The 22,899-nt window shown below is 35.0% G+C and overlaps 2 protein-coding genes across 2 annotated transcripts; one reads left to right on the top strand and one right to left on the bottom strand.

Moving 5' to 3' along the window:
• The first annotated feature begins 752 nt into the window (after positions 1-752).
• Positions 753-9,714, top strand: LOC115988881 (homeobox-leucine zipper protein ATHB-15). The gene is made up of 18 exons (XM_031112508.1): positions 753-2,212; positions 2,597-2,756; positions 2,986-3,086; positions 3,193-3,283; positions 3,615-3,710; positions 3,802-3,915; positions 4,005-4,088; positions 4,246-4,401; positions 4,512-4,586; positions 4,759-4,865; positions 4,953-5,145; positions 5,850-6,035; positions 6,179-6,259; positions 6,955-7,089; positions 7,181-7,506; positions 8,147-8,252; positions 8,814-8,963; positions 9,368-9,714. Exons 1-18 carry the CDS (start codon positions 2,004-2,006, stop codon positions 9,512-9,514), a joined length of 2,517 nt encoding a protein of 838 aa, XP_030968368.1. The 5' UTR covers positions 753-2,003; the 3' UTR covers positions 9,515-9,714.
• Positions 9,715-14,647: 4,933 nt separating this feature from the next.
• Positions 14,648-16,112, bottom strand: LOC115989158. Its single transcript, XM_031112817.1, has one exon. The coding sequence runs from the start codon at positions 15,991-15,993 to the stop codon at positions 15,424-15,426; it is 570 nt and encodes a 189-aa protein (XP_030968677.1). The 5' UTR covers positions 15,994-16,112; the 3' UTR covers positions 14,648-15,423.
• Between the last annotated feature and the right edge of the window lie 6,787 nt (positions 16,113-22,899).

Below are 22,899 nucleotides of genomic sequence, written 5' to 3'. Positions count from 1 at the left end.
AAGACTTCCACATTTGGTGGAACTAGCAATAATGTAATAAGACTTCCACATTTGGTGGAACTAGCAAGAAGAGCCATACATAACCTTTTCTATTGAGGTGAGAATTCACAACTTGAAGTTCGATGGTGATTGACTTCGCAACTACAGACCTTAATTTTATAGTTTTTACAATATATGGAAATTTAATCTTTGAAACCAAAGTAGCAGCATATCAGGTCTGACTTGGTATTGTTTTAAACATGACAAACATGAGGGCAATGGCCTAGCTCATGTCCTTGTCGAAAGAGCAAGTTGTATTGCTGATTTTGATGTGAGGCTAAAATGTTTGCCATTTGATTTGGTGACTAAATTCTAACACAATTTTTTTAGAGAATAAAAGCTTATTTTAAGTGAAAATGTTTTGTTGCATAATGGGTTATGTGACAGTAAAAAGAAAATAACTTGTATTTAAGGGTCATGAGTAATGCACATGATCAAGTGGGCTCTTAAATATATATTACTTTTTTTTATTGCTGCCACGTCTTGTTTTCGAATAAAAAATCTGAAATTTGAATATTTTTTATACCAAAAATCATTTGGTATTTCGTCACGTATCATACTAACATAGGGTTAAGGATAATTGAGTAATTCTCGGATTTCTGTAGCTTTGCGGGAAACTCCAATCTCAAACTGCGAAAATGGGCAGAAGGGTCATTACAAAGTGCCACCACTTTTGAAAAAAAAAGGGTAAAAGAAAATAGAAATGCTCCATTTCCCTACACACACAGTGGAGTGCGAAGACCTCTGAGCCGAAAGTGACGAACCAATGAAAACCCACAGAGCAAACGCAACAACAACAACAACATCAAACAACAACACAATGAAAACCAAAAGCAAACTACTTTCCTCTTCTGTCTTCCTCCTCACCTAGGGTTTTCCTCCTTTTCTAAAATATACTTTCCAAATTCCCATTTCCCATTTCCCATTTCTCTGCTTCCTAAAACAAAAATAAAAAGAGGGTACAAATGGGTTTGATTTGAGCTCATGTCTTTTGCTCTGTTTGTTTGTTTGGTTTGGTTTTAGTGAAACCTATATTATCAAAATGTTTCAGCTGTTAGCAGAGGAATCTTCTTGGACCATGAGGATTGCTGAAACCGTGTCGTTTTGGCTGGTTCTTAAGCCGTAGAGTGTGAGATCGGCAAAAGGAATATTTTCAGTTTCAGAGTAAAAGCTTGGATCTTTTTCTGGGGTGGAGCTTAGAGAGAGAGAGATACCGAGTTGGTGCTTTTGTGACTCGTTTCAAGGATTTAGCTGAGTTGGATCGGTAAAACTACGAGCCTTGAATCAAGGCTAACATATATAAACATATCTTCTTTTCTTTTCTTTTTTTCCTTTCTGGGTCTTTGTTTTTGTTTTTGTTTTTGGAAACAAAGTTTGGTAAAAGGGAATAGTTGCTTCGAATGTTTTCCTGAGAGTTCTGTGGGGTTTTTAAGCTCTGATCTCGATAGATTTCATGTTGTCTTGTGTTTGGGGCTGTCTCCTATTGAGAAAACAAGGATAAACTACTACGTTCTTGTTAAGGATTTTGGCGTCTCGGTTTTATCTATATCCTTGCATTTCTCAATCTCTGTATTCTAAGCAAAATTACATATATTTATATGTATATAGTTTGAAGACCCGGACACAAGATTTGAAAGTGCATTACTTTGCTTGAGACTTCAATTTATGTCCCTTTTTGTTGGTCTCTGAAGCTCTAGTAAGTGTTTGGAGTTTGTCACTTAGCAAGAGGAGCTACTTATATTTTGTATAGCTTTTAGTTGTGGCCAAGTGCTTGGGATTGTAGTGCAGGAAGTAAAGCTACTCGGGTTTTGTTTAGGTTTTTTGTGGGGTACTTGAATTTTTAGTTTGTGGCTGTGTTTTTGGGTTTGAAGCTCTAGAAGGTGTTTGAGATTGTGCACTAGGAAGAGAATCTAATTGGGTTGGTTTAGTTTTCATTGAGGAAGTTGAGCTTGAAGTGATTGGAGATGGCAATGTCCTGCAAGGATGGTAAGCAGAGTGCGATTGACAATGGCAAGTATGTCCGATACACACCTGAGCAGGTTGAAGCCCTCGAGAGGCTCTATCATGAGTGCCCAAAGCCAAGTTCGATTCGGCGTCAGCAGCTTATTCGTGAGTGTCCAATTCTCTCCAACATCGAGCCGAAACAGATCAAGGTCTGGTTCCAGAACAGAAGGTAATGTTGGTTGGTTTGGTTCCATAGCCAAAAGTTTATGATTTTATATTTTTTTTCTCTCTCTTTGTCGGTTGAATTAGTAAAGTTGCAAAGAAACTGAATTTTGTGTCATTAAAGTTTTCCTTATTGGAGCATAATGCAATCATTTGGTTCTTATTTGAGATGGGTTTTCCATGTTGTCTATATTGATTATAAATTTTAGATTTTGATAAGAAATTTCTCTCTACTTAGTTTGGTGATGTATTAGGCCTAGTTTCCTAAACAATGAGAAATTAGTATTAGATTTAGTTTCTTTTTTTCCCCTTTTTTTTTTTAAGCTACCAATTGATTGTCTTGCTGTGCATCTGGTAACAATTTCATGCAATCTGTGTTTTGCTTTTGCAGATGCAGAGAAAAACAGAGGAAAGAGGCTTCGCGGCTTCAAGCTGTGAATAGGAAGCTGACAGCCATGAACAAACTTTTGATGGAGGAGAATGATAGGTTGCAGAAGCAAGTATCACAGCTGGTGTATGAGAATGGTTACTTCCGCCAGCATACCCAGAATGTAAATTTTGCACTCTTTCATCACAGTATGGTTGCAGGAAAAATCATAGGAAAAGAGCAGAAAACTTGGAATGTTAAAATTGCTTGTTCAAACATGATAATTACATTGCATGATTGCATTTTTTTTTCTTTCCCTAGAATTTGTTAGCAACCAAAAGTTAATTATTACTATTGTCGTCATTATTTCTGTACTGTGTGTGAATTGTGATTGAGAGTTATTTATCTTACAGACAACTCTTGCAACCAAAGACACAAGTTGTGAATCGGTGGTGACTAGTGGTCAACACCATTTGACACCTCAGCATCCGCCAAGGGATGCTAGTCCTGCAGGGTTAGTGGGGATACAGTTGTTGGGTCCATTTCTGCCATTGTGCTTTGTGGTCACACATTGTTCTTTGTGCCAGTGGCTGATGAATTCATGCTTGTATTTTTTCCAGGCTTTTGTCCATTGCAGAAGAGACTTTAGCAGAGTTTCTTTCAAAGGCCACTGGAACTGCCGTGGAGTGGGTCCAAATGCCTGGAATGAAGGTATCTCTTTTCAAAATTTTTTTTTTCTTTTTTTTCCTTCAAATAATTATTTAACTCAATGATTCAGTGTTGAAAGCTTAAATGATAGAACAATGAAAAAGTTAAGTTATAATAATATTTTATTATCAAATTACAAACCTGGGTATCTGTTGCACTCCTCTGTAGTAAACCTCTAATTGCATTTTTTCCTGGTTAACTGGAGAAACAGTATAACCCAAAATTTGTTGCAGTTGTTTAATGTTGTGTTTTTAGAAAATGGTCACTACGTATTGTTTGGTTGAACAAAGAGTTCTAATCTTTCTTCCTTATCATCTCTTTATGACATGCACAGCCTGGTCCGGATTCCATTGGAATCGTTGCTATTTCTCATGGTTGCACTGGCGTGGCAGCACGAGCCTGTGGCCTAGTGGGTCTAGAACCTACAAGGGTAAGTGCTTTGGGTTTCTAATTTGTTCCTTCGTATGTTATTCTTTTAGTTTGAGCTTATGAGATCGTATTGTTCACCATATGTTGTACAGGTTGCAGAAATCCTCAAAGATCGGCCGTCGTGGTTCCGCGATTGCCGAGCTGTGGATGTTCTGAATGTGCTGCCCACTGCAAACGGTGGAACCATTGAGCTGCTTTACATGCAGGTAAATACTAATTGTGATTTATATATGATGTTTGTCAGAGCCTTTTATACTAAATTGTTTATTGATCTCTTTATTTGTTGATGATATAGCTCTATGCTCCAACTACATTGGCGCCTGCTCGCGACTTTTGGTTGTTGCGCTATACTTCTGTTTTAGAAGATGGCAGCCTTGTGGTATGTGGTTCCAAAGTATTTGGACTTATGATTCATAGTCAATTCAATGGATTTGTAGACACAAGCACATGTCCACATGCACATGCATGTGTTTTGTTTTCCTCTTTCTAGATTGAGTATAAATCAAGTTGTTCTCATAATTTAACTTGGTGCTCAGGTCTGTGAGAGGTCACTTAAAAATACTCAAAATGGTCCAAGCATGCCACCAGTGCAGCATTTTGTGAGAGCAGAAATGCTGCCTAGTGGGTATCTCATACGGCCCTGCGAGGGGGGTGGTTCAATCATACACATTGTTGATCATATGGATTTGGAGGTATAAAGTCTGCACGTCATGTATAATTTGATAATCTTTGGTTATTTTTTTTGTTTCTGGAGTACTGGCTAGAGGAATTATGACTTTTGCTTGCTTGTTTGATTAACTAGCCATGGAGCGTGCCAGAAGTATTACGCCCACTGTATGAATCATCAACTGTTCTTGCACAAAAGACGACTATGACGGTAAGATTAGCTTTCTACTTTTTGTTATGTTGCAAGTTATGATTCTTTTACCACTGTCTGGGATGTATAGAATCATTATGGAAGTTTTGTTATTTACTTGAGAAATATGCAATTGTAAAATATAAAAGGTGGTTGGATTTCATATTCCAAATTGTGTGTTATCCTCATCCAGGCTCTACGCCAGCTGAGGCAGATAGCTCATGAGGTTTCTCAGTCAACCGTGACAGGCTGGGGCAGACGACCTGCAGCTCTTCGAGCTCTGAGCCAGAGGCTGAGCAGGTTAACATGCTCTGTTCTAATTTGACATGAAGTCTTGATCTTGTTAATGTCCTCTGCTGTTCAGAATATGACGAATGTTTTCTGCAGGGGTTTTAACGAGGCACTTAATGGCTTTACTGATGAGGGGTGGTCAATGATGGGAAATGATGGCATGGATGATGTTACTATTCTCGTGAACTCTTCTCCTGACAAGCTAATGGGTTTAAATCTTCCTTTTGCCACTGGATTTCCAGCTGTCAGCAATGCTGTCCTATGTGCAAAAGCATCAATGCTATTACAGGTAAGGATGCTTGTAACTTTACATTCCAAATTGGCTGTCGAAATATTTTATAGGAATTTCTAAGTTAAGTATGTTATTAATTACACTAGTTTTTTAGGTGAGTCACTTTTCAAATTTACAAGCACTGTCCTATTGTTATGGAAAACATTTGGCAATATCTCTTGCTTTTTTATTTCATGCAGTAACTAGGGAAAAGAATTAGGTTACCCTCTCCCCATCCTCCCTTCCTCATCCTTTATGGGTATTTTCTTGCTGCCATAGGGTATGGGGTAGTACATGAGATTCTTAAAATAAATAAATAAATCTTACTTTAGTTCCTGGGCTGGATACTCTCAAGTATCAACCTCAACTGTTTGGGGTACACAGATACATATTTTCATGTCTTTGAACCATCAGTAGCTTTCTTCTCGTCTTTATTCCTTTCCTGTCCAGAATCCTGATCTGTAACTATAAGGGAAGATTCTTGTTACATTCAATCATAGTTTCACAATTATAATTGTATGATCTATAATGTTTTAGGTCAACACCAATAATCATTGTTTAGTATCTCTAATGTATTTAAAATAATCTTTAGTGTTTTCTTTTTTATTTAAAAAACTATGCAAACTGGCCCTCAGAAGTGTTGAAAGGAGAGTTAGAAATAATATTTGTTATTGCAATTCCTGTTTTATTTTGGTACTTGGAACTGATTGTTGCCTTTTCAGAATGTCCCTCCTGCAATTCTTCTTAGATTCCTTAGGGAGCACAGGTCAGAATGGGCAGACAACAATATTGATGCTTACTCAGCTGCAGCTGTTAAAATTGGTCCCTGTAGCTTACCAGGGTCACGAGTTGGAAGTTTTGGGGGTCAAGTTATACTTCCACTGGCTCACACTATGGAGCATGAAGAGGTAAGCAATAATTCTAGAAAACCATAAAGGTCTTATTACATTATATTGTATTTTAATCCAATAGTGTGAAGCATGAGTGAGTTCTTTATTGTTATTATAATTATTATTCATGCATGTGATACTTAGTTCTTTGTACATTTTAGTTCTTGGAAGTCATTAAATTGGAAGGTGTGGGCCATTCTCCTGAAGATGCAATAATGCCTAGAGAAATGTTTCTGTTGCAAGTAAGTATTGTTTTTCTTTATTGCTTGTCTTTTGCTCCACTATGTAAGGATGGTGGTCATATTAGTTAACTGTGCCCTTATTATCCCTAGATCTAGCTGGGGGGCCTAGCTGCCATCCAAGATGAGCTCTAATATTTAGTCCAATTGGATTGTACCATCATTGGTTGTCCAGAATTTTTGCTCAATTTGGTCCGCTGTATGTTTTATTTTATGAAATTTCTAAGTGTTTGGATTGTCGTTTGTAATTGAATGGTTTGTTGTGGACAATAGAGCTGAAGCTGGAAATATAAAAGGATCTAAGTTTGTCATGAAGGAATGGATAATGCAACTGACTTTGGTTGAATGAAAGAGAATAATATATTTGGGTCCCTGGTTTTTCTCCTAGATTTCTATTCAAATTTTCTTGGTATTCCACTTGAAATGTGGTTATTTGTTATCTTCAATAGCTGTAAGATGTTAATTGAAGAATATGGATGTAAAAACCTGTGGTTATTATAAAACCAGTGGTTCCTATATGCACAAGGAAAGGCAATTTGCATAAATAAGCCAAGAAGTGAAAATGGAAATAAACATCTTACAGCTCTAGTATTAGTAGACCAATTTCTTGTTGTTTCTGCCAATGGATTTGGTTGATTCTTTAACTGCTTTTGTTCTGGGCATCTTTCTTACTTTGCTTGCTTGTGCTGTCTCTTTAGCTCTGTAGTGGAATGGATGAGAATGCTGTCGGAACTTGTGCGGAACTTATCTTTGCTCCAATTGATGCTTCTTTTGCTGATGATGCACCTCTTCTTCCTTCTGGTTTTCGCATAATTCCTCTAGACTCTGGGAAGGTTAGCTTCTAAATTGTATATGCCAAGTACTGTTGTTTCTTGAATACCTCATCCTTGGAATTCTTAGTTAATGCAGTCTAAAATGTTGCAGGAAGCCTCTAGTCCAAACCGCACACTGGACCTTGCGTCTGCTCTTGAGATTGGGCCGGCTGGTAATAAAGCGTCTAATGATTATTCTGCTAATTCTGGTTGTGTGAGATCCGTGATGACAATAGCATTTGAGTTTGCTTTTGAGAGCCACATGCAAGAACATGTAGCATCCATGGCTCGGCAATATGTCCGAAGTATTATATCATCAGTTCAGAGGGTGGCATTAGCACTATCTCCTTCTCATTTAAGTTCACATGCTGGTCTTCGGACACCACTGGGTACTCCTGAAGCTCAGACACTTGCTCGTTGGATCTGCCAGAGTTACAGGTGTGTCAGTTATTATTTTTTAACCTTTATTCATGAACATAATCAGAGCATCCCTCTGCCAGGAGGTTGGGGGATTGCAGGGTGTTACCTTCCATGCTTTGCTTCTTGTGAAATGTTAATATGTTGAATATCATCAATTTGTTTTCCTCCCTTGAGAACACCCTAAAGGATGATGTTCTTATTTCATTTTGGAAATCAATAGCAAAATGGTAGTACGAGATTCTGTCTTACTGTTAGTGAGTGACAGGCATTGATGAAGCAGGACATTGATGTGTTTACCAGATGTACTTGACTGACACTGACAAGTATGTAGTTAGATAATTGGTGCTGCCTATGCAATTAAATTCGAAGTTGTAGAAAGAGATTGTTGTCAGTCGAGTAATATTGGTACTGGATATGGTTTCTTGCATGCTAAAGGGCCCGCGGGGTCAATTTATCTTTTGCATTTTTCACTAATACAACACCAGAATGTAATAAGTTGTTAGGAAGTGGGGTGAATTTAATGGGATTTTTTTAACCCTTCTGGGCTAAGTGGCTTTATTTGGGAACTTAAAAACTGTTATATATATATATATATAAATATATATATTTTTTTTATTCCATGGTCAGATAAGTTGGCTGACTCTTTCTAATTATGCAGATGCTACATGAGTGTAGAGCTACTCAAATCTGGCAATGAAGGGAGTGAATCCATCCTCAAAACCCTCTGGCATCACTCAGATGCAATAATGTGTTGCTCTTTGAAGGTGTGCATGAAAGTTACTTTGCTAACAAACCCTCTCCCAAATTGTTTCTCTCTCTCTCTCTCTCTCTCTCTCTCTCTCACACACACACACACACACACACACACACATGCCCATTAGTAAACAATATGACTACTCAAACTGGGGATCATGCTATTAATCTGGCACCATATTACAATGGATAATTCTGACTTTTAAAACTCTCCAGTACTGAGAAGTGAGATACTAGAAAAAGTCTTTGCATTGGCATGAATTATTTAAGTTATGAGACAAATTTTGAGGTACCTCTTCTAATAGCTTTATCTGTCAAAGTATTATTGTGCTTTTTTCCTGGATAAGTGCATCAAACAATTTAGAGATCATTTCTTGACCACCATACCAAATTAAATGTCAATTTCCCATGCCTAGAATCTGAAATAGAATGATGATTCACAATTCAAAATTTGTTCAATTTATATTGCTGTCTTCACAATTTTTGTATGTAGAAATGATTTTAAATCCATAGAGCCTAGAGTTCAATCCTTTGTCTCTAAGCAAGTGAATCTGACATTTCAATTTATGCAGGCATTACCAGTTTTCACATTTGCAAACCAGGCAGGGCTTGACATGCTAGAGACCACCTTGGTTGCTCTGCAAGACATAACTCTGGAAAAGATATTTGACGATCATGGCCGAAAAACTCTCTGCTCAGAGTTCCCACAAATAATGCAGCAGGTATGGCAAAAATTCTCCAAAATCAGTATCTTTTAATTTCGTGTTCTTAGTAATTGAAACCGAAAGTAAATTTGCTCACGTAGAGCTAGCATAGGCCCTCTTTGAAGTCATTCCAAAATACATAACTCCTTGCCAATACCATTTAATAAGAGTACGAACGGTGCTTTTATGTAGTCTATAGTTTCTTGTACATGTTGTAGTATATAGATCCATTTGGGTCAATAAGTTATAATATCAGGTCCTTTTAGTTCTACCTGAGAAACTACTTAGATGGTGGATAACTTTTGTTTGGCCTTTGGCTTTAAGAATTTTTTAAGGCTGGTAGTAAGTTTTTATATAACAATCAGGATTAGATTTTGACAGATTTTTAACGTTGTTTTTATTTCTTTCTATCGTTTTGGTAGGGCTTTGCTTGTCTCCAGGGTGGTATCTGTCTCTCAAGCATGGGCCGACCAGTCTCATATGAGAGAGCAGTGGCTTGGAAGGTTCTGAATGAAGAAGAGAATGCTCATTGCATCTGCTTTATGTTTGTGAACTGGTCTTTTGTATGAAATGGGATCAGTGAGTATTCAAATGCATTATAGAACTCCAGAAAACCCCTTGTGTTATATTGGCTTGTTAGTCTTTTTGCTGCAAAACCTTGTTTCTGAATGAAGACCTTATGTGTTAGCCTTCCTTTTGTTGTAATTGTAAACTTAAACTAATACTAGTACCTTGGTATGTCATGCTTTAATCAGTTTATTGATGCTAACAGTGCTGGTTTGTCTTCAAGCTCTCAATCCATAACTTGAACAAGGAGGTTTAGATCTGGGATCTTTGTATATGTGGTTGATTTTCCGAACATGTAACTAACTCCCGGTCCCAGGTCTGTGGTTGATTTTCCGTACATGCAACTAACTAGTAGGTCCACGCAGTTTGATTTTGCTTTGAAAATGGTCCTATATTCCTATCTATCTTCCTAATGAATCATTGATATCACTAAGTGCCAATAAAATGGCTTTTTTGCCCCCGCGTAATGGCTAGATTAGTTACAGATATTGATAAGAGGGTTATTTTTAATACAGATTAAAACTTGGTGGGTTAAATGAGAAATTCTAAATTTAAGGCACTGCAGTGAAAAAATAATTTTAGAAAGTTGAAGTAGCAACAGTATAATTGAATCTTATTCATAGTATAATAAATAATAAAAAAATGTACATTTTATATTCATCTCCCTGGTTAGTAGCATGTCAGTACAAGGACTTAGTTGAAACGCTGATGGTTGATATGTTTTGTTGAATTTTGTATGCAAGTTTTAAATAATGGAGTAATGGGACATGAATAGTTGCGGTGTGGCCCGGCTGCAACGAAGGGGTGGCACTTGGGTTGGGTGAGAAGATTTGAACGTGTGACATATACTTTGATAGCCAATGTATAGTTGCCCTTTTAAATTTGAGTATTTATGTTCAAATTTTAGGTTCGAGCCACATTTTGATCGTTACTATCTAACAAAGTTATGGCCATGACGACGAATGCATACTTAATAGGGTTGAATTACTTGTAAAAAAATTAACGAAATGCATAATGAATTGTTCTTGAATTCATGGTGTGGTTACCGCGACTGTTCCTGAATTGCCTTGTGCATAATGATGAGTGTTGATGCGCAGAAATCTTCAGTGAGCCTCGTGTCCAAACACAACATTGAAAGATCTACAAGAAGAAAATCATAGAGGAGGGAACCGGTATGGTACCGACCTAAGTGTCATTGATACTTTGATATCTTAGAATTTGGGTTGAAATATAAGATTATAGAATGAGTGGGAGCTATTCTCAAACCCTTTGCTAATGGGCTGGTGTTGCCTTTATATGGGCAACTTGAGTGACGGTTGCCTTTACAATGGTCCCATTACATAAATGGAATGCAATTAATACACTAATTGTAACGGCCACGGGAATGTTGGGACACATGACAGTTCAAAACAATCATGAATTAATGGCATATTAAATGTATTCCGCTGGTTATGCTTTCATTTTTTAGTTCAGCTGATTGCATAGTCATCCGTTTAGTTGGACGAGTCTAGGCGTAGATAGTTACAACAAGGATGATATGTCTCATTTCGTAATTGGAATACAATTATTATATTTGTTGTTACGGTCTTAGGGTCATCGGCATAAGTGACTATTCGGAACTCTCATGAATTAATGACATATTAAATGTATTCCATTGGTACACTAGTCTTTTCTAGTCTAGTTAACTGCATATATCCATTTAGGTAAATGAGTCTAGGTGTAGATAGTTATGATGAGAATGATATGTCTCATTCCATAATTGGAATACATTTATTATACTAGTTGTTATGGTCGCAGGGTCATCTGGACAAATGACTATTCGGAATAGTCATGAATTAATGACATGTATTAAGTGTATTATGTTGGTTATTCTTTTTTAATATGATCCAGTTGACTGCATGGTCATTATTTAGGTGGACACGATTAAGAATGATGCCATGAAATATGGAATCATGATACTATTAATTTTAATATTAGTATGAGTTGAAGTGACATTAATAATATTTATTGTCATATAAGTTTTTGGTCGTAAAATTAGTAGCAACTTTAAAATTTTTCATACTTTTAGTTTATTTTGTTTAGAGATGTGTTAAGTCCAAAACATTTTCACAATATTAACATAACAAATTATAGGTGGTAAGTTGTTATTGATTTTTGTAAGGACGCAATTTGTAACGACTCGTAATAGTGTTGGGTTTGCACGTAAAAAGGCCCAAACAATATAATTTGTAGAGCGTGGGTGTAAAGAACTAGGTTAACTTTTGTATCATGAAAAGATTCACTCTCACGTATATTGAAAGTTTAGAGTTAGCACAACGATCCTTTTCTTTGGTAATCAATACCGTTCTTTTTCTCTCCTTTTGTTCTCCTTCTTTTCTTTGTGTTTTTCTTTCTTTTCTTTTCTCTCCAAATCCCTCTTTCTACATTTTCTTCTTTCAGTTTATATACCCCCCTCTGTGTTCCATCCTCACCGCACACGTGTAGATTGGGTTCGGAGGATTTCTTTCTGTCCCATCTAGCACCTCCTGGAACTTCCTATGGGTAGCTGTAAGGCTGCTCCCTTACTGTTCAGGTATCACCTCCACATTAATGCGGCCAGAGAGTTGGTTGAGAGGTCATTAATGTGGAGGCAGCTGTAGTTATAGATATTTGTCTGCCTTATCTCTTTCATTCTTGGTCGGTTATTCTATCTTTAGCGGCGACTTAGTTCTGAGGTCTGGTTGCAACAAGACTGCATTCTGATCGTCCTCGGACACATACTGCCGAGGAGTATGGCGTCCTCGGACGGATACAGAACTCTACCCTCGTGATATTGACTACCACTCCCTTCAATAATTACCTTATGACCTGACTTGGCCTCCTCGGACGGATATGCATCCTCGGATGGGCCACAGGCTCAACAATCCTGAACTTAATGGGCCTATTGATCGAACGGCCCCCACAGTTCTAATTTGAATTCACAACTTAAATTACTTTTTTGTCCAAATATAAATGCAAATAACAACCTGACATTTAGAATTTGTTGTGAAAATGTTGTAGATATAACATTTTTCTTTTGTTTATATACAACTTTTTACAACTTCAAATTTTCAAAGCTCACATAAATTTTAACTCATTTTCAGCAACACACACACACACACACACAAAACCCCACACCTAAATAAGCTAATGCTAAACAGATACAAACAGTTATCTTATCACCCTCCACCATTTATGTGGAAGAAAAGGTGTCATTTTATTTGAGGACCATCTGCAAATCAAACTGCCAAAGGCTCAAAATTAAGAATATCCCCCTATTTTCACGTGATGAGTGCACAAAAGGGTTTGATGGCTGATATGATAAACCTTTTTTATTTTTTTTTATTGGTTGAGAAACCTGATATGATCAACCTGGATCCAACCGATTAATGAGAATATATATTATAAGATGTCAATTTTCATTTATTTGGTAACTTTCATGTCTATAAGGCTCATAAATGTAGTAATTAAAAGGCTCATAATTTATTTGCTTTTGGCTCTTGCTGAGAATTTGATGCCTTTGATGGTACTTGTGTCACCATTTCCATTTGTTTTTGTTGTTGTTGAGGTGCTTCTTTAGTCTGAGGAGCTTGTTGAGATGCATTTTGATTTTGAGGCACTCGCTTGTGTAGCTTGAGTATCACCACCTCCTGTTTTCGATTTTTTCCCATGCATCCATTCTGGAAATCAAGAAAAAAAAAAAGCTACTTCAAATTTTATTCTCTAAAACTTACAAATTGCTATTTTAGATTTTAAACACAACAAAAATAAAATTTAGCAACCTATTTATTATGTTATTGATATAAAATTACATTCACTATAATTTGATAGTTGGAGGAAGAGGATTTGAACCATTGATGTCTCATTTGAAAACACTAAAAAGTGTCAATCAATTGAGTTACAAGGTTCTTAGCAACATTATGCACATTCATTGTCATCTCACTTTGTAAGCTTACTATAGAGAAAATGGTAATAACTTAATATTTTCCTTAAAATAACAGGTCTAAACATTGTAGCAAAAACAAATATGTGAACATAAGGTTTCTGATCACACCTTTAACTTTCTTCATTTTTTTGTGAAATATGAAGATCAATTAGCAAAGCCCCTATTTATAAAGAATGATTCAATTATTCTATTCCTTGTTTCTCAAAACTATCCTTGATTTAATTGGAAATGCATCACGTGTATATTATTAATTCAATATCACTAATGCAATTTCTAACATGCTCATGATTAACTACAAATAATAATGAAGTGACATGCTAAAAATTTATGATTGAAGTCTGCAAAAAGAAAAAATTTCCCCTCGCGTAATGGCTAGATTCGTTACGGATATGGATTAAAGGATCATTTTGAAAACAGATTCAAACTTAGTGGGTTAAAATGAAAATTTTAATACTCAAGGTATTGATTTAATTGAATATATATATATATATATATTCAAGTTACACAGTGTAACTCTTTTAGAGTAGCACCTTTTTCAAACAATTGATATATTGTATTTCCATCTAGAAGAATACTATATGGACAATATTTATTATTGATTTTTTTAGATGCCTTTCTTTCTAATCTTATAAAATATGGTTAAAGAGTCTTGAACTGCCTCTTCTATATTGATGTAGTACTCAGAAAATGTGATCTTAGTTTTTTTTTTCCCAATTTTTTTATTAGTTACAACTATGAATTGAAAGTAACGAATTAATAATTATAGGTTTATTTTTTCTTCTAATAGTAGCGAGCAGTATTAGAAAGTCATTCATATACTAGTGATGGAACCAAAACATGGCAAGTCTGCTTATATAACGAGTTTTGGTTTATTTATGAACTATGACTAATGTTGCGTTTATAATGTTGTTATAATAAATCATGGATGGTATGTTGTTTTTGGTTTTAATTTGAGCCAATTATTAATATCACATTTTTTTTTTTAACTTACAAATAATAGTTTACTACATAAAATTCATCATAAATTTGCTTTAAAAATATTGTGAACCTAGCATTATTCTTTATTTATACATATTTTTTTTTGAGTCGGAGTTTGATTATTACATCCAACAAAATAAACATAAAGGGAGTATATATAAATGAGAAAAAGGAAAAACTATAATCTCACAAATACAAGTAAAATGAAAGTACTTTATTGAAGAGAATCTAGAGATACATGTTTAATATTCTAGCACCCACAAACTGGATATGCCTGGTTACAAATACTGATGACCCTGAGGTTAGAGTAAAAGTGAGGAACATATGGTGGCAGCTCTTCACAACATCTAACAACTAAAGCCTTTGTTACTCACAGATTGTAAGTTTAATGTAACACAATCACTGACGTTAATTTGGCATATACGTAATTGTTGGATGACCATATTTATAGTTAACATGCATGAACTAGCAAGGGAATAAGAAAGACTGACAGAGTGCCCATAACCCAAAAAAAGGGAAGGTAAAAAAGTAGGGTAAATGGCTTGTAAATGAGCATTTGGTCCAACCCATAAAAACCTTGGAGGGGTGAGATTTAAGGTTTTGAACCTCGTTTACTACATAACCCTAGAAGGTATAAGAGATGGGAAAGTCAGAACCAAATCACGCAAGGAATTGTCAAAAAGCCCCATAGAAGAAAGATGCACTAAAACTTAGGACTAACTCAAAAAAAACCTTGGTAAGGTAACTAAATGGTTGGTCCACAGAATAGATGGTGAAAGAGTATCCAAGCTTAAGGAGGGACATCTGGATTTTCATTGTGGAATTAGCAAAATCCAAGCATAGGGCTTTAAAAAGGTTTAAATGGAGAAATATATATATACTAGTTAGAATAGAGAAGGAACATGTTCACAAATATAAAGAATCATGTCCCTCCAAAGATAGATAGGAATGCAAGAGCCTTTTAAAGGCTCAATTGGCCATGGTGAGATCACTGATCTCCCTTGTGATCGCTGGAATACAACTTGAACTTCGAGCAATCCCACCCTTCTTTTGCCCTCCTTTGTCTCTAGGACTAATAGACTTACCCCTCACACCTCTCCCTTCCAATTTGCTCTTCTTCAACATTGCCCTCATGGCCTCAGCTTGGAACAAAACTGGATAAGCCCTACCAAACTTGTTAAACCTAACACATGCACTCATATGTGCACTCAAAGCCTCTTCTCTCTTCCCTCCATTCTTCTCCATCTCTTCCTTCACTGCTTCAGTACACAGCCCACATATCCACTTCCCGGAGAACTTGTTTCGCACCCTCTCAATGTACTCCGGCGTGCACTCCTCGCACATGCCACAGCACTCGCACCTTGCATTTTCAACCTCGGATATTGGTGGGAGTGCTGTTAAATCAATCCCTTCTTTGCTAAGCTCGAATGAAATGTCTGAAACTGTTCTTTTAAGGCTATCGGATGAGAGTCTTGGTGGCTTGGAGAAGTTGTTGCTTCTACTGTAAGAGCTAGCAATAGCCTCTCCATGTGGTGCCATGATAAACAATACAATAACTTTCTTAAAGGAACAAAGAGATCACACAATAAGAGCAATTGAAATGACTTTGATGAGTGGTATAACTTTGAACACTTATCTCAAGATGGAAGAAGGAAACTACAGCACTACTCTTATTTATATTAGTTCTACTCCTCTCTTTTTTGAACCTATACAGTGAATTTATGTGGATCTTGGAAACTCACATGTCAATTATCAACGTAAGCGTGAAGAGTGGTGAATATGCTCGATTTTTCGTGAAAAGCAAGTTGTTCTGCTTCTTTTAAGTTTGAAATAACTATGCATATAAGTTTGGAACTGACCACTTCTGGTTGTGATTCCATGAATGTGTTAAGATATTTTGCTTCTTTACTTTAATTTTATTGGATGATAATAACAAGACGGGTGTGGCTCTCCATAGCCGTACCGTGCATGGCTTTGCTTTTATGCAGTTGGTTCATCAATGACCTGCTAGTATAATTGTACTAGAGATCAACCACTCTTGCTCTTAAACAGGAGGGGTACATAATCCACTGATAATGTAGGAATTTAAAAGAAAAAAGAAATGTTATTTATAGAGGTTATATAGTATAATTGGTAGTATTTTTAGCATTTTTTAGACAAAATATTAAGTGGTTTTCTAAAAAATCTTATAACTCAACTAACGTATTTGAGTGTTTCTAATATAAACACGGTGTCTTTTTCTTCTTCTTTTTGGTTTGAAATCTCCTTTCCCTTTCGTAAATATATGTGCCTGTAAAAGAAAACGACCTGCACATTCACGGGTGTGGCTACCCTAGCCATATAAAGGTATCTAACTGCTTTTGTAGGGTTGAAATGAAAGAAAAAGACTGCTTCAAATGATCTTTCTCTTCCCAACAACCACAACCTCAAGTTTTTTTTTTTTTTGGATAAGAACCACAACCTCAAGTTAATCACGACCAAATATATCATCCATGAGAGAAACATAGAGGTTCATAAAGTTGATTATGACAAGAAGCGTTGATTATGAAAAGAAGCCTAAAATAAGAAAGTTTGAACCTTTTTGAAGTCATAGTTTCCACTGTGTGTTTGGGTTCCGCGTCTGCTGCATTGCGTTTCTGAAATTGCGTTTTTGTTCTTTTTTTTTTCTTTTTTTTTCACGCGTTTTGGAGTAATGCGGTTACTGTTTATTGAACAGTAACCGCAAATGTTGACTTTCCACAGTAAACAGTGTATACATGTACGGTTTACGGACCCACAAATTACACTTTTCAGCAACTTTTTCATTAAAAATGGGTCCTACGGTATTATTCACACATTTAAAAATTATTTTGCTATAGTGTTTTCAGTTTTCAGTTTCAGCAAAATAAGTTCTATCCAAACAGACCCTAAAGTAAAAAAATGACAGATTTAAATTTGTTGGTTATTACAATAGTATTTCTAATAATGAGATTGTCAAAATATTAAATTTATTATATGATTATTAAATAACTAGCTAGAAATATCTTATTATATAAAAGTAAATATATGTTTATTTAAGAGTAAACTAGCTAGAATTATCTTTAACCAAAGCCTTTAAGCCAACAGTCTCTAATTTCAGTTGTCATTCATCCTCCATATACCTGCTCACTTTTTTCTTTTCTTTTTTGGATAGATGTGATAGAAGTTGAATCTATGGCGTTCACTTCATTATAATTGTTTTCCATCGTCAGGTTAAGACATTAATCGGTTTATGGTGTAGCATGAGACATCCAAGCCCCATATATCATCCTCCATACTAGCTAATTTTTTATTTTATTTTTGATGGTAAATATGACAAAAATTCAATCTATGTTGTTCACTTTATGATAATTATTTTTTATCATCAGGCTTAGACATCAATCAGTTTATGGTATAGACGGGGTTTGAACCAAATCTTTCAAGTCAATAATCTCTAGTTTAGTTGCCATTAAAGCCCCACATATGTCATCCTCCATACCATCATTTTTTTTTATAGATATAATAGAAGTTCAATCTATGATGTACATTCTATAATAATTGTAATTTTAATTATTAGACTAAGATATCAATTAATTTAAAGTGTAGGCAAAGTTCAAACCCTAGATTTGTTATTCAACGGCGAAAAACTTTTATCAGTTAAGTTAATTAGAATCTACAATATTAATTGACTTATGGGGAAAAAATAATTTTAAAAAGATTAAAAATACAAAAAAAATAATAACCATAAAAATTTACAAAGTTTTTTATAAAAAATAAAATAAAATAAAAAATAAAAACTTCTCTTTTGTCAACATCTTAACCCACTGTCATTAATAAAAGAAAAGTGGTAACCCATTGACTAAACAAATTGAGACCTATTCCTTACCTCCTTCCTATATTAGAAAAAGTTATTTTATGAGATATTTTTATGAGACTTTCCTTTCACAATCTACAATATTAACTAACTTATGGGGAAAAAATAATTTTAAAAAGATTAAAAATACAAAAAATAATAATAATAATAACCATAAAAATTTACAAAATATTTTATAAAAAAATAAAATAAAATAAAAACTAAAAACTTCTCTTTTGTCAACATCTTAACCCACTTTCATTAATAAAAGAAAAGTGGTAACCCATTGATTAAACAAATTGACACCTATTGCTTACCTCCTTCCCATATTAGAAAAAGTTATTTTATGAGATATTTTTATGAAACTTTCCTTTCAAAATCTACAATATTAACTAACTTATGGGGAAAAATAATTTTAAAAAGATTAAAAATACAAAAAAAAAAAAAATAATATCCATAAAAATTTACAAAGTATTTTATAAAAAATAAAATAAAAACTAAAAACTTCTCTTTTGTCAACATCTTAACCCACTTTCATTAATAAAAGAAAAGTGGTAACCCATTGATTAAACAAATTGAGACATATTGCTTACCTCCTTCCCATATTAGAAAAAGTTATCTTATGAGATGATTTTATGAGACTTTCCTTTCACAATACATATGGGTTCCACATACTATGAGAGGGTGGTCTCATTAGACTGTCTCTTGAAAACTCTTTTTCCAAGCATTGCTTCATGTGCTAATTGTAGGCCCACACAATTTCAGCCCCCCACCCTCAGTCGTAGCACACTAGCCTAACCTAATCCATGATATAAAGTCCAAGGTAAATTCAATTAAGTTTGAGCACTCACACCTATATATGGTACTAGTTAGTGCACTTGCACAAATAAGCTTATGCTCTTTGCATTGTTCAACAAAAGATGTATGTTAGGCTGTGTTTGGTTCGTGTAAAAGCATTTCCGGAAAATATTCCATTTTCCGGAAATACTATTTTCCGGAAAGGAAAATGTTTTCATATGTTTGGTTGCATTTCAAAAAATGTTTCGAAAAATATTTTCTGGTGTTTGGTTGTGTTCTTGAAAATACCATAGAAAACACATTTTCTACACATTTTCTCGGTTGCCAAATGAATATATTATATCATTCATTCCTCAATACAGAAACACAAACAAAGCCCAAAAAAAAAAATCATCAAATCCGGTCACATTTTCTCACAGTTTCTCGGTTGCCAAACAAATATGTAATATCATTCATTCATCAATATAAAAACACAGACAAAACCCATAAAAAAAATCATCAAATCCAGTCAAATTGAGAGAAAAAGGAAGAGAGAGAGGCGACTGGGTTCGACGAGGGGCGAGATCGCACGGCGGAGGTGAAGGCGAGATCGGCGCAGTGCTTCGCGAGATTGCGATCGACGCTTCCCGAGATCGCGATCGGCGCGAAGGCGAGATCGTGATCGACGGCGCGATCTTTCTCCCTTTGACCGTTCGCGAGATCGTTCTTTCTCTCTCTCTCTTTCTCCCTTTGCGCGTCTGTGAGCTCTCTTTGCACGTCTTAGTTCCGGAAATCATTTGAAGTGAAAATAGGAATGGAAATGAATTTCCGTGGTCAAAGCTTCTTTTTTACGGTCAATTGAAAATGATTTCCAGAAAATTCTATTTTCAAAACCAACCAAATAGCCTATTTTACGGAAAATGATTTCCTGAAACCATTTTCACCCAAAACAAACACACCCTTAGTGATAATACACTAAAAGATAATTAAAAATTACAAAGAGAGTCAAAATTTAGAAGGAAATCAGTCCAATCACTTTCTCCTCCTTTCTCTTCTTCTCTAATTCTTTCTATCTTCCTCCCATACCTCACAAACATTCTCAAGAATCAACTCCTCTAATGGTCACCACCACCACCACTCCCAACCCATAACCAACCATCGTTATAGCCATAGTCACCAACTCACTGACACCACCACCATTGCATTGGCCATGTCTCTTACCAACCACTAACCGCAATCGCAGGCTCAAGCCACCATTTGTCAAGACTCAAGAATTTTTTAGCGCTAATTCATTAATCTTTCAGTCTATGCCAACACGTACACTTGAGTTTCTCGTGTTATATTTGTACAAAAATATTTTAATTTGACTTAATTTTAATACTTTTATTGACAGTAAAATTGTAAATTTTGTTCATGTGTATCATTATATATTACAATAAAATGATCAAAATCAATCTTTTTAATTCCATATTTTAGTATTATATTCCATGGTTTAGACCTCACCACTCCTTCCCCTTTATCAATCCATCTCAACCAAAAAAGAAGAGAGATCTTACCACCATATATGTTAGGTTCTAAATATTTAAGATTATAGTTTAGGAACTAAATTTTTTGTATGTTGGCAAATCGAGCACAAGAACTAGTCTAGCATAAGATCTTAGTGTCTTTGAAAAGGTTTAGATATTGCTCAAGAGGATACAAGTCAAGACTCAAAAACATACAAGCTATAGAAAGAAGAATTTAGACATTGCTAAGCTTGACCGATTCAAAAAAAGTTTCGACCGATCGAGACATGGATTCTGTAGATTTTAAATTAGGCCCAAAAGCCCACAAAATGTTTAGGGTTTGAGTCCAACACTACTAAGTATAAAAGGGAAACTCTAATACAAATTTTTCAAGTCTTATGAGTTACTCTTGTGAGATCTAAGAGGTTTTGTAACCTTCTAATTACTCAACAAGCATTTGTTGGAGATAAGATTCAAATTACTAGTGCTAGTGGAGATAAGTTGCTACAAGTAGATCAACCACAATTGATGATCTAAACCTTTGAGTGGAGACCTCAATGTCACACACTAGAGCGTTTGTGTGCAACAAATTCATAATAGAAGAGTCCATGGATTCAGAGTTATGTGTTGTCACATAAATAGGTACTACATGAGATAACAGTAAATTTAGGGTTAAATCTATTGTAAAAACTTTCATTATATTAGTGAATTATTGCCTTGTGAATTGTTTAGGTTAAATCCTCCCTAAGTTTTTTACTTTGAAATTGGATTGTTTTATTAGTTTTTCTGGGTCATCATATCATTGTGTTCTTTACTTTTCCATTGTTTATGATATGATTTATTATTGTTTAATTTAGATTTGCATAATTTACCTAAGTACCAACTTGGCAATTATATTAGGTTAAACAATTTAGTTTTTCAGGGGTCTAAACTTTAACAATATATAATATGTTGTAAGGATATTTGATTTTAAATAATAAAAATAGAGGATAACAAATACTTTCTTGTTGTTTTTTTCTTTTATGGTGAATGAAGGAATATATAAAACATTATCTCCTTACTTAATTATTATATATTTTACTCGAAAACATAAGTAGAATATATGATATTAAATGCTTAATTGGTTGAATTTTAATTACATTTAACAAAATTATATTAAGATAACATAAGTACGTACCTACTTGGAATTCGATAATAATATGCAAGTAAAAAAATTTTATGCTTTAGATTTTATTTAGTTTTACAATTACGAGGTTTGATTCCAGGGTATTGACCATCAGTTTTTGGTGTGTTCTGTTGAGTTGTGGAGGCTGCGTCCCACTGTAATTTGGATTGCCTTTGCTGGTAATTGGGTAATCTGTCATGGTTATTTACATGGGGTAAAATGTTGTATTCAATTGGAAGGGATTGAGTTTTTCTTTTGTTTTGCAATGTGCTAGGCTAAAGTGTCTAGGTGTTGAAGATGGGTGACGGCTGTGTGTGCAATTGTCTGTAGCAGCTAAAGCTCCTGTTCCTTGTGTTGCAGAGTCTACTCTATGCTATATGCTCATTCATTTTTTGCCTCTTTTGTGTACAATGTGGTTGAATGAAAATTTCTTTCTGATTCATTAAAAAAGGATTAGGTCCTTTAGGTAAGGATTTCCTTAGGGGTAGGGTACCAGCGATCCTAATCCTTTAAGAAGCTAATTTTTTACGGTTGTTTGCTATAAAGTATAAACTTCTCAAACATTTGATATAAAAATTATGGTAAATTTGTATACAATATAAAACAAGCTAGTAATATGCTACACCCAGTAATCAGGAAATATATTTATACTTTATATATATAATTTTTTTACGATTGTTTGGTACTATTCGTTGGTTCTACTGTACTATTTCAGCTAATTTTTACCTTTATCTACAGTACTTTCAGCAAAAAAATTTCAATTTTAGCAAAATAAACGGATCTCTAAAGAACACTTAAATTAAAAAGATGATGCAGGTAAGTTGGTGAGTGATTCTAGCTAGAACTCCGCTGATGTTGCAGATGGTAAGTTGTGAACTGCAGCTCTAGGAAAGATCAGCCTTCATCTCTTATTGTCAAAGGCTCTGTCAAGCCTTCTCTTCTATCTATAACTTAATTTGGGCCCCCCCCTTGCAAATAGGCCGTGTAAATGTATGAATATGGAAAGAGCAATGAGGTGGTAATATGGTTGGACTCAAACTACATGATGGGCCCATCCAACATATTATGAAAGATGCCAATGAGATCGTGGCAGGTGGCTGCTGGATCTATGAAAGATACAGCAAGTGGAGATCCTGTGGATTGTGCTG

The sequence above is a fragment of the Quercus lobata genome, chromosome 5 (genome assembly GCF_001633185.2).
Source record: "Quercus lobata isolate SW786 chromosome 5, ValleyOak3.0 Primary Assembly, whole genome shotgun sequence".
NCBI classification, from domain to species: domain Eukaryota; kingdom Viridiplantae; phylum Streptophyta; class Magnoliopsida; order Fagales; family Fagaceae; genus Quercus; species Quercus lobata.
This window is presented reverse-complemented; position numbering and strand designations above follow the sequence as displayed.

Excerpts from the sequence above, each read along its gene's own strand:
- LOC115988881 (XM_031112508.1), top strand. The coding sequence starts at position 2,004 with ATGGCAATGTCCTGCAAGGATGGTAAGCAGAGTGCGATTGACAATGGC. Across the intron at positions 3,916-4,004 it reads TTGAGCTGCTTTACATGCAG|CTCTATGCTCCAACTACATT; the intron begins GTAAATACTAAT and ends TTGATGATATAG. Across the intron at positions 4,089-4,245 it reads TAGAAGATGGCAGCCTTGTG|GTCTGTGAGAGGTCACTTAA; the intron begins GTATGTGGTTCC and ends CTTGGTGCTCAG.
- LOC115989158 (XM_031112817.1), bottom strand. The coding sequence starts at position 15,993 with ATGGCACCACATGGAGAGGCTATTGCTAGCTCTTACAGTAGAAGCAAC.